This window comes from Saprolegnia parasitica, assembly GCF_000151545.1.
Source record: "Saprolegnia parasitica CBS 223.65 unplaced genomic scaffold supercont2.104, whole genome shotgun sequence".
Lineage (NCBI taxonomy): Eukaryota > Oomycota > Saprolegniomycetes > Saprolegniales > Saprolegniaceae > Saprolegnia > Saprolegnia parasitica.
Window position 1 is genome coordinate 1,698 of NW_012156498.1, and position 11,246 is coordinate 12,943.

Here is an 11,246-nt window from a genome sequence, read left to right on the forward strand (position 1 = left end):
AGTGGCGCTGCCGCAACTACAGCTACACGGCCGACCGGGATTCTCGAAGAGTCGAGCATGCCGGTCTACTCGCCGTCCGGCGACCTCCTCCACATGGCGATTCAGTTTAGCTACGTGGTCATGTTTTTCGGTCGTGTGGCCCTTCTGCGCGCTCTGTGCGTACTGCAACAACTGGGTTGCGCTCCGCTTTGACGCGATCAAGATGACGATCGACTGCAAGCGCGCCGTGCCCCGTCGTAGCATCGGCATTGGGCCGTGGTACGGGGCCTTTATGTTTGAGACGCTCATCGCAACCGTCGCGGTGCCTGCTATCTTTGTGTACGTGACCGGTCAAATGGACTCGTACACGTGCCCGATTGATACGCTCAATTACGGCCCCGTCGACAATTGCTTTTCGCTGCTGCAGCGTCTCCTGGCCTTTTGCTGCCTCGAGAACGCCGGCATCGCCATCTGCTTTCTCGTGTACCTCCGGAAAAGCAACATCTCGACCGAGACGTCCATCAAGATCCAAGAGCACTCGCGCCGCCTCAAGCACAACGTCCGGAAGAGCGTGCGCACGATCGGCGAGCACATCCTTGTCCAAGTCTACGGGAAAAGCCACATTGGCGAGTGGCGCCAAGGCACCGTCGCGTGGGTCAAGAACGGGCGCGTTAAAGTCAACTTTTACGCGTCCAGCGGGTTGGGCAGCGACGGGCACTCGACCGAGCACGAAGGTACATTTTGAATGTTTGATGCATAACGCATCGATCGATTCCGTGTTTAGTGTGGCTCCAACACGAACGGTACGCGCTCAAGAGCCCGACGCCGGTGCGCATTTTTGAGCTGCAGATGCCCGTGCTGCTGGCGTCGACGGTCAAAGGCCGATGGCTCCAAGGCCATATCGTGCACCTCGACACATTGGATCGGCTCGGGAAGGAACTCATCCATCACCCGAGCGAGATGCACTTGTCGATCCTCGAAGGCCGCAACTTGCGCTCGTACATGATGCGCAACGTTCTCGACCCGTACGTTGTGCTGACGTGCGGCAGCTTCAAGCACATGACGTCCATCAAGCGCCATACGCTCAACCCGCTCTGGAACGAGCACCTGATCTTTCCACTGCACGAAAAGGAAGTGTTCAAATCCGAGGCGAAGCCCGAGACGATCAAGCTCGTCGTGTACAACCACGACACGCTTTCGCTGGGCGAATGCATTGGCGAAGGCGAGATCGACCTGAGCGCGCACCGCGACGGAACCAAGGCCAAGGTCTGGGTGTCGCTGACGCAGAAGAAGAAGCTCAACATGGAAATGCTGGGCAGCGCCGTGCATAAAATGGCGATGGGCGACCCGCTCGAGCCGCAGATCTGCGTCGAGCTCCAATGGATCGACACGCGACTGCCCACGAGCGTCCACGTGCAAGTGGACGCGGATGGCGCCGGCGCGCCGCCCCGTGTCCTCAACCGCAAGTTTTGCGACAAACGCCTCTGCTACGGCATCCAGCACGACGAGATCCTCGAAGGCCGCATCTTCAACGCCACCGACATGTAGTCTTTTTATGCCTCCTGCGTGTAAACAAAAATGGATATGTTGTATATCAGCTAAATTCAAAGCCGACCCTTCGGTTGCATACATGAAAACGCGATGGCGATGAAAACGCGATGGCGATGCAATACCTGAAGCATCGGTGATCATGTATTACTTCGCAGTACGGTATCGACCTCGATTAAAGCTGCAGAAGAGTCAGAGGTCGACTGTGGGTCGACTGGACGCTGTCACGGGACTCGGCCCCTTTGAGCCCCTAGAGTCGTAAAAGAATAGAACAATGAGATCTGTGCCTGTTGTTCGCTCGTGGAGTAGAACGACATACGTAGCGACTATGGACGCTGTCTAGGGCAGGGAGTGTTCGTTCGTCAGCGACGGGATCGACGTTGACAATGCGCGCGTTGATGACGTGAGCGCCACAAGCTTGCGCTCAGCATACCAATCGTCATAAGGTTATTGTTGCTATTGGATCGCGCCGGCGACCTGCACCGTGATATAACCGCATTTTCACGTAAATGACCGTCATTTCTCGAGCGCTGACGTCATTTATACCGTACAATGGTCCTACGCAGGGCATCATCATGAAGGAGGACGGAACACACCGATCCAGGTGCATGTACAGGACGTGTACCTATATACTATATGGTATATATATGAGTATATTGTATTCATCGAGGGTCACAGGGTCAACGAGACAATGGCATGGGGTGTATTGATAGTATTGTGAAAGAAAAGCAAAGAGCCGCTAGCTACATGGTTATTTGGATGGTGTTTCGTGTCGACGGCGGCTACGGATTGGTCGACGATCGCGCTTCGTTGGCTTTGAACGAGTCGCGGGGGCCGTGCATCGACTGGGTGTCGCTGAGGCGCCGCCCGGTGCTGAGCTGGTCGACGCGCAGCGTTGCGATTTCGCGGACGCTGGCGCCGGTGCTCGTTTGGTGCGTCGTCGCCTGTTTGTCGTCGGGCGCAGAGAAGGCAAACCCCTTGTAACTGCGCATCTCGAGGTTGCGGACGCCCGCCTTCTCATCACCCTCGTTGTCGACGAACGACTGCGACGCGAGACCCTTGCGGCTCGAAAAGTCCGTGAGGCGCTGGTCGACCTTCTTGAGCGCGCTGCGTTCGCGCAAGATGTTGGCTTCCGTCGGCCAGTACATACGGTAAATGCTACACCATACTGTCGGCGGGACAAGATGGACACGGAGACGATGTACCTTGTCAGGGACACATCGACAAGGATGCCTGCAACCGGGATGAGGAAGAAGACGGTCCAGTAGAGATCCCTAGCATGTATCATCATGACATATCGTTCATCTCAGCAAGACGTACGCGCCAAGCATGATAGGGGTCACGCCAAACATGTCCGTGCCAAGGAATGTCATGTGTGGGTACACGAGGAGGAAGAAGAAGAAGAGGAGGATGCTAAAGGCGAGGACCGCGTAGCTGAACCGCGTCCAGCAAAGCGTCTCCAGAATGACCTTGGCGTTCATGGTCATGAGCAAGCCCGAGTAGATCGTCGTGCCTTGGAGGTAAAACGAGTGGGCGGTGTAGGCCGGCACAATGTAGAGCGGGATCCAAAAGCTCACAAACGCATGGTAAATGGCGTTGGCGATCCAGAGCAGAAAACACTTGACGTTGAGGTCTTCGTTGCGCTGGCCGGTCATGTACAGTGGCGGGAAGGCCAACGCTTGCTCCGGGTTGACGTCTTGGTCGAAGACACCAATTGAGATGATTGGGAGCGCGAGAAAGAAGTTCCAGCCCGCAAGCACAAAACTCTCAAAGAGCGACGAGCCGCTTTGGCCGTTGAAAAAGTTGAAGAGAAAGAGCACGATCACGAGCGACATGTTCTTGTAGAACGAGTACAAGATGACCTTGGCGATGCGCTTGTAGTTGCTGCGCCCATGCACGAGCAAGAGACGCTCCAGAAATCTAGGCCAAACGTTAGAATCCTTGTGCAAATATGGCAGCTCTACAAAATCCAAAAGATCAAAGTATCAACATACCGAAACTGCGCAATCGCATAGTCGCTCGCGTTCACGGCCTGAACGCCTTCTTGGCCGCAGATGCCGATGCCCACGTGCGCCGACTGGATCATGTTGACGTCGTTGGCGCCGTCGCCGATCGCGAGCGTAATCGGCTTGTTGACCGAGTTGAAGCGGACCTACAAGTTGCAGTTGGTCGACGGCTGCGCAATGGAAAGCAATGTATGTACGAGGTTGACAATGTCGGCCTTCTGCGCCGGCGAGACGCGGCACGCAATGAGCGCTTTGCAGACGCTCGCGACGACCAGAAGTTTGCGCCGAAGCTCCTTTGCGGTGGCCTTCTCCGCGTCCGACTGCGTCGTCGCTTTGGCGGGAAAGAGGTGCACGAGCGACTTGCCGTCGCAGACGACTGCCATGTCGTTGCTCACGGCTTTTTTCTTGTAGAGGTCTTGGATCGTTGGCATTTGGAACAAATAGTCAATCTAGTCCAATCTTCTTCCCCTTTCCCATGATATCGTACCTGCGCAACGAGGTCGTCGATGTTTTCGCGGTTGATGTACAGCAGCTTCATGCCATCGTCGAGGAGCCGGCACGCGTGGCCAATGTTGACGGCGGTTTCTTCCTTGTCGCCAGTGAGCACCCAAATCTTGATGCCGGCCTGCGCGAGATTGAAGATCGTGCGCGGGACGCCGACTTGGAGCTTGTCTTCGATCGCGGTCGCCCCGACAATGTCCATGTTGACTTCGAGCAGCTCGGCCACGTCGTCGAGCATCTGGTCCCGGTTCACGAGCGACGTTGCGGCCTCTTGGTACTTGGCGTTCCACGCGTCGTACTCGGCAATCGAGAGCTCGCGCTGGGCAAGCACAAGCGTCCGGAGGCCCTCAGTCGCAAAGTTGCGGAGCTGTTCGTCGAGGTTGGTCGAAAACTCGTCTTTCTTGCAGCGCGGCAAAATTACATTGTCGGCGCCCTTGCATAGCAGTACGAGGCGGTCGTCCGGGAACTGGGCCACGACCGACATGCGTTTCCGCGTCGAGTTGAACTCGTTCACGTTCAAGATCGTGTACGCGCACGTCGCGGCGGTCTGTCCCGCGAGCGTCACGTCGACCTCCAAGAGCGGCGCTGGCGTCTTTAGATTGAAGCCAAGGCAGCGCGCGGCCTTGACGAGCGCCTCTTCGTCAGGTGACGACGCGCGGTAGTTGACCGCCCCCGTGGTTGCGTTCGCCTCGGGAATCACCGTGTGACACACCGAGAGCAGCGTTAAGAAGTCCCGAATCTTGTCGGCGTTGGGACCCTGTGTCGCGAGCTCGTGCACCAATCGCGGGTCGTCAAAGTTGATGGTCTTGTCGCGGAAGATCTGCGCCGCGTCAATGTCCCCTTCGGGCTCCTTGGGTTTGAGTGCCGACGACGTGTCCTTCTTGGCGAGAAGCGCAACCGCGGCTGCGATTTCCGTCGACCCGTAGCCGTAGACAACGCCACCGATCGAGCACTTGCGAAACTCCATGATGTTTTGAGTGAGTGTCCCCGTCTTGTCGGAGAAAATGTACTCGATCTGCCCCAGGTCCTCGTTGAGGTCCGACGTCCGGGCAATCGCATGGAAGCCTTCATGGCACATTTCCGGGTCTGACGAGATGTTTTTGGCTTGGGCCACCTATCGAAGACATATTGAGTGGCTGGACAACTTGTCCTTGCAAGTACTACCTTGACCATGTCGAGGGAGACGTAGAGCGAGATGGGCACGAGGTTGTTGTAGAGGATGAGGAATGTAAAGAAGGCCGTGCCATCGGCCTCGATGAACGGGAGGTACCACACGCGTTGCTTGTAGTCCGAGACCCACGAATTGAACGAGAGCGTGCTGATGATGCACAGCAAAAACTGACATGATACTATATCCGCACAGACTTTGTGATGACGCATCCTGTACCTGCGTCATAAAGATGAGCACGATGCAGCGGTTGACCATTCGGTAGACGTTGCTTTGCTTGGACGGCGTCGCGCGGGCGTTCTGCATGAGCTTGGTTTCCTTGCCCGCAAAGAGCACGACACCTAACCGCACGCTCAAGCGAATCATTGACTAATCCACGCTCGCACCAAACACGTAGGCACAGCTTCGAATGCTGCAACCGCGCAAAATAATGTTGTTGGGGCCAATGGGCACCGCGTCGCCCGTCGACGCTGCTTGAATGCGCCCCGTAAAGTTGTACAAACGATTGTTGGGTTGCTCGTACTCGATCGAGCCTTGGAACGCCGCGCAGCTCGCTTTGTGCTCCTCTTCGTTCATCACCGCCTAGCAAGAGACCATCAATATCATTCACCACGACGCTGTCGTCGTCATCGTACGTCGCTGAGACCGCGGAATCCAACGAGCTTGGCAATCGGCTCGAGCCCGGTCCGGCGCTTCAAGTTCGTCTCGCCGTCCAAGTTGCACGTCTCGACGAAGCACCGACCTTCTTCTTCCGACGTGGCCAAGATCAATATGTCCGCGGGCAGCTCGTCCTTGTCCTTGAGGAAGAGAATGTCGCCAACGAGCACGTCCTGCCATTTTTTGCTCACGAGCTTGCCGCCCGCGGTCACCACCTAGCGCAGAATAAGCGTTTTCATACTGTTCGACACCGAGTGTACGGTGCAGAGGCGGCTGTTTTGGATCGCATCCGCGTCATGGCGCTTCTTGTCTTCCAAGCCTTGCTTGAACATGGAGACGAGCAGCACGATTAGGAGCGGCCCGGCCGTCGTGTACGGGTTCGTTGGCGACCACGACGTGGCCAGCTACGCTCGGATGAATATTTTTGTGACAAGAAATGGACCGTCGTACTTGAATGACCGAGATGAAGAGGAAATATCCGTTGGCAATGACCCGAAAAACTCAAAGAGCGTCTTGGGCACAAAGCTACCGAACGTGAAAACGGGCTGGACGAGACGTACGACGCACCTCACGAGCGTGTACTTGGACGTTGCGACCCAATTGGTCGTGTAGTACCCCTTGAGCCGGAGCTCGCGGTTCTTGGCCTCATCGTTGACGAAGATGCTGCGCGTGTCGGCGACCTCGAGCTTGGTCTCGCCGTTTGGGTGGACCACGTCCGTCATCCTCGCAACGGCTGGCGCTCGAGCCTTGGATTCGACGAATGGCAACGTAGCGCCTTGCACCTCGTGCTGGAAATAGCCTGAAACACACGCGCAAAATAACAGCCAAAATGGCTTGACACGACGAAACGCTTTCCACATGGCATGGCGCCCGGTGCACTCGTGCGAAAATCTCAACGCGACCACGAGCCAATGTCGTCGTGGGGGCAAAGCAGACGCTGCGATCCGGACGCGCTAGAGCGAGCGAGTACAGGGATGATGGACTTTCGATGAAACACAAGCTCGTGAGCAAGCTAGAAGCCCTTTTGATTCTAAGGTGATGGTTGCATGGCTAAACTATCTACACTACCACGTGGATTCCGACTTCGTATACGATGGCTCACAACCACGCCTGCACACCACGAAGGAGGACCGCCTGGAGGGATAACTTGTCGGAGGTTTTGGATTTCGCGCCATTTTGAGTGCCCGTTGGGCGCGTCGGTTTCAGGTATAAATAGGCTCGAGCCAAGTCGAGTCGCCACATATCGGTTCGTGTGCAAGTTTGAGAGAGAGACAAAGCCGACGGTATGGCGGACGCAGGCGGCACGCGTCTCGTGCACGTCAACGACGACGCCGCCAACGCGACGCTCCGCACGACCTGCAAGTACACGACGAATTGGGTCGCGACGTCCAAATACACGTTTTACAAGTTCGTCCTCCGTGCGCTTGCTATCGGCGGCTGACTGCTTTCTCCGTAGCTTTGTGCCCAAGACGCTCTTTGAATTTTTCCGAGTCGTGGCCAACTGCTACTTTCTCGTCATCTCGATCCTCCAGCTCTCCACCACGTGGTCGCCGACCAACTCGTATACGACGGCCGGGCCGCTTCTTATCGTGCTTATTGTCTCGATGGTCAAACAAGGCTTGGAAGACAAGAAGCGCCACGAGGCCGACGCGGTTCAAAACAGCCGCCAGTGCCAAGTAGTATTTCGTAGCGCCAACATCTCTCATACAATTCGTAGGTGGTGACCGCGGGCGGCAACCTCGTGAGCAAACACTGGCAAGACGTGCTCGTTGGCGACATTCTCTTCCTCAAGGACAAGGATGAGATGCCTGCTGACGTCTTGATCTTGGCCACGTCCGAAGAAGAGGGTCGGTGCTTTGTCGAGACGTGCAACTTGGACGGCGAGACGAACTTGAAGCGCCGGACCGCGCTCGAGCCAATTGCCAAACTCATTGGATTTCGCAGCCTCAACGACGTACGACAAGCAGCGACTATTTGTAATGCGGCGCCTCACAGACCTTCTCCATCGATTGTAGCCTGTACTCGACCCGACCAGCCACATGAAGAGCTGCATGGACATAGCGGCCACAATCGAGTATGAGCAGCCCAACAACCGCTTGTACAACTTTACAGGGCGTATCCAAGCCAAAAAACTCAACGAACCCGTGCCCATTGGTCCCAACAATATCGTCTTGCGCGGCTGCAGTCTTCGGAGCTGCAACTACATCTTCGGTACCGTTTCCGTCGAGTTGGCCCGGATGTAACATCGATATATTATCGAGTAGGCATTGTGCTCTTTGCGGGCAAAGAGTCCAAGCTCATGCAGAACGCCCGCGCGACGCCGTCCAAGCAAAGCAACGTCTATCGAATGGTCAACCGCTGCATCGTCCTCATCTTCTTCACACAGGTATGTACACTATTTTTGTATAGATTTTTTATATACATGTCATTGTAGCTCGTCTTGTGCATCATTTGCGCCGTCGCGTTCAACGCGTGGGTCGACCACTACCAGGGCATCGTGTGGTACCTTCCGTTCATTAGCCACGAATACTCGGCCTTTTTTACATTCCTCATCCTCTACAACAACCTCGTGCCCATCTCGCTCTACGTCTCCCTCGACATGGTCAAGGTAGTACATGCAAGGACGAGTTGTCCAACCACTCCATATGTCTTCGATAGGTGGCCCAAGCCAAAAACATCTCGTCGGACCCGGAAATGTGCCACGAAGGCTTCCATGCGATTGCCCGGACGTCGGACCTCAACGAAGACCTGGGGCAAATCGAGTACATTTTCTCTGACAAGACGGGGACGCTCACTCAAAACATCATGGAGTTTCGCAAGTGCTCGATCGGTGGCGTTGTCTACGGCTACGGGTCGACGGAAATCGCAGCCGCGGTTGCACTCCTTGCGGCACAGCGGAATGGTGAGAAGGAAGCTCCCGCTGCAACGATTGTGTCTGGTCCAGGGCCCGCCGCCGACATTCGCGACGCTCAGATCCACCCGGATAAGACCGTCAACTTTGATGACCCACGCCTCGTGTCGGAGCTCACAAGCCACGGCTCCGAGTACAGCAAGATCGATGCTTTCTTGACCCTTCTCTCGGTCTGCCACACGGTCATTCCCGAGGCCAACCCCAAGACAGGCGTCACCAACTACCGCGCGTCGTCGCCCGATGAGGAGGCGCTCGTCAAGGCCGCGCGCTGCCTCGGGTACGTTCCCTTGAAGCCATTTCGGTGCCATTGACGATTTTTTTGTGCAGCTACAAGCTCGTGACGCCGGCGCCGCTCGTGGAAGTTGAAGTCACATTCAAAGGCAAGTCGCCGATCATGCGACAGTACATGGTTCTCAACGTCAACGAATTCAACTCGACGCGGAAGCGCATGTCAATCATTGTCCGCGACCCGAGCCAGCGCATTTTGCTTCTCTGCAAGGGCGCCGATAACGTCATTATGCCCCGCTGCAACCCCGATGCATTCACGTCGTCGCTCGACGAGCAGCTCAAGAGCTTTGCGAGCGAAGGCCTCCGAACGCTCGTGCTTTCGCAGCGCGAACTCTCGAAAGACGAGTACGAACGCTGGAACAAGACGTACCAAGAAGCTGCAACCTCGCTTGTGAACCGTGACCAAATGCTCGACGACGCGGCGGAAGTGCTCGAGGTCAACATGGATGTGGTCGGCGCGACTGCGATCGAAGACAAGCTCCAAGTCGGTGTCCCAGCGACCATTCACAACTTGGCCATGGCCGGCATCAAGATTTGGGTGCTTACTGGCGACAAGGAAGAAACCGCCGTCAACATTGGCCACGCGTGCCGGCTGCTCAACCAAGACATGCAGCTGCTCTTTGTGAACCGCGAAAGCCTTGACGGGCTCATCGAACAGGTATCATCTAGTGGATGCTGCCATGTTGTGGTCGGTTAGATGCTTCATGGAAATTGTTTGCTAGATTGACTATCTGTATGGCATGGAAAGCGTCCAGTCGTGCTTCAAGAAGGGCATTGTCTCGGACCGATTGGCGGTCGTGTGCGACGGCAAGTCGCTCGTGCACCTCTTTCCACCAAAGAAAACATCCGCGGCCGACCAAGCCACCGCGAAGGAGCTTCGGCGCAAACTTCTGGTCGTCGCGAGCGTCTGCAAAGCGCTCATTGCGTGCCGCGTCTCGCCGGCGCAGAAGGCCGACATTGTCAACCTCGTACATACATATTGCTTTCCATCGCAGCCGTCGACCAACTGCAACTTGTAGGTCCGCTTCAACTCGGTCAACAAGCCGATTACGCTCGCGATCGGCGATGGCGCCAACGACGTCAACATGATCCAGTCGGCGCACGTGGGCATCGGCATCTGCGGCCAAGAAGGCGTTCAGGCCGTGAACGCGAGCGACTATGCGATTGCACAGTTTTGGATTTTGATTTCTAGATTTTCCATATTTGCCCAACGATTTAATTTGCACAAGGATTCTAACGTTTGGACTAGATTTCTGGAGCGTCTTTTGCTCGTGCATGGCCGCAGCAACTACAAGCGCATCGCCAAGGTCATCTTGTACTCGTTCTACAAGAACATGTCGCTCGTGATCGTGCTCTTTTTCTTCAACTTTTTCAACGGCGAGAGCGGCACGTCCCTCTTTGAGAGCTTTGTCATGGCCGGCTGGAACTTCTTTCTCGCGCTCCCGATCATCTCAATTGGCGTCTTCGACCAAGACGTGCCGCCAGCGCAGGCAACGTCGTACCCACCACTGTACATGACCGGTCAGCGCAACGAAGACCTCAACGTCAAATGCTTTTGTATCTGGATCGCCAACGCCATGTTTCACGCGTGCGTGAGCTTTTGGATCCCGCTCTACATTGTGCCTGCGTATTCGACGCACTCGTTTTACCTCCAAGGCACGACGATCTACTCGGGCTTGCTCATGACCATGAACGCCAAAGTCATGCTGGAAACCATGACCTGGACGCGGTTCAGCTACGCGGTCGTCTCGTTCAGCATCCTCCTCTTCTTCTTCTTCCTCCTCGTGTACCCGTACATGACGTTCCTTGGCACCGACATGATTGGCATCACGCCTGTCATGCTTGGCTCGTACGTTGTGTTGATTGCATGCTGTTACTGAGTGTGCGCACATAGGACTCTCTACTGGGACGTCTTCTTCCTCATTCCGGTCGCATGCATGCTCGTGGACGTCAGCGTGAAATAGTAGGTCCCGCCAATGTCTTTTGGAGGATTTATCGCGGTTTTATGATAGTATTCGGCGGTTCTACTACCCCACACACGCCGATATTTTGCGGGAGCGCGTCGTGATCCAGCGCACGCAAGCCAAAGTGTCGTGTGGCACGATTCCTCAGGGCTTGGTCAAGCCCGCTTCGGCCGCCGTGAGCGCCATGGAGCGGACGCCAACGCAAATCGCGGCCGACGAGAAAA

At 56.0% G+C, this 11,246-nt stretch overlaps 3 protein-coding genes across 3 annotated transcripts; 2 read left to right on the forward strand and 1 right to left on the reverse strand.

Annotated features, from left to right (window-relative positions):
• The first annotated feature begins 29 nt into the window (after positions 1 to 29).
• On the forward strand, positions 30 to 1,594 carry SPRG_13711 (hypothetical protein). Its single transcript, XM_012352655.1, has 2 exons — positions 30 to 713; positions 764 to 1,594. The coding sequence occupies exons 1-2, from the start codon at positions 203 to 205 to the stop codon at positions 1,525 to 1,527; spliced, it is 1,275 nt and encodes a 424-aa protein (XP_012208045.1). The 5' UTR covers positions 30 to 202; the 3' UTR covers positions 1,528 to 1,594.
• A 666-nt stretch (positions 1,595 to 2,260) lies between these two features.
• Positions 2,261 to 6,612, reverse strand: SPRG_13712 (hypothetical protein). Its single transcript, XM_012352656.1, has 13 exons — positions 6,427 to 6,612; positions 6,310 to 6,384; positions 6,120 to 6,263; positions 5,838 to 6,074; positions 5,589 to 5,784; positions 5,422 to 5,543; positions 5,199 to 5,372; positions 4,021 to 5,148; positions 3,731 to 3,982; positions 3,522 to 3,679; positions 2,848 to 3,447; positions 2,733 to 2,801; positions 2,261 to 2,685 (listed from the first exon to the last, which is right to left on the reverse strand). The coding sequence occupies exons 3-13, from the start codon at positions 6,189 to 6,191 to the stop codon at positions 2,310 to 2,312; spliced, it is 3,384 nt and encodes a 1,127-aa protein (XP_012208046.1). The 5' UTR covers positions 6,192 to 6,263; positions 6,310 to 6,384; positions 6,427 to 6,612; the 3' UTR covers positions 2,261 to 2,309.
• A 532-nt stretch (positions 6,613 to 7,144) lies between these two features.
• Positions 7,145 to 11,022, forward strand: SPRG_21329 (hypothetical protein; the record flags this gene model as incomplete). The annotated part of the gene is made up of 12 exons (XM_012352688.1): positions 7,145 to 7,266; positions 7,316 to 7,535; positions 7,577 to 7,813; positions 7,875 to 8,070; positions 8,124 to 8,245; positions 8,294 to 8,467; positions 8,518 to 9,047; positions 9,098 to 9,716; positions 9,781 to 10,026; positions 10,078 to 10,229; positions 10,308 to 10,907; positions 10,953 to 11,022. 12 exons carry the CDS (start codon positions 7,145 to 7,147, stop codon positions 11,020 to 11,022), a joined length of 3,288 nt encoding a protein of 1,095 aa, XP_012208078.1.
• Between the last annotated feature and the right edge of the window lie 224 nt (positions 11,023 to 11,246).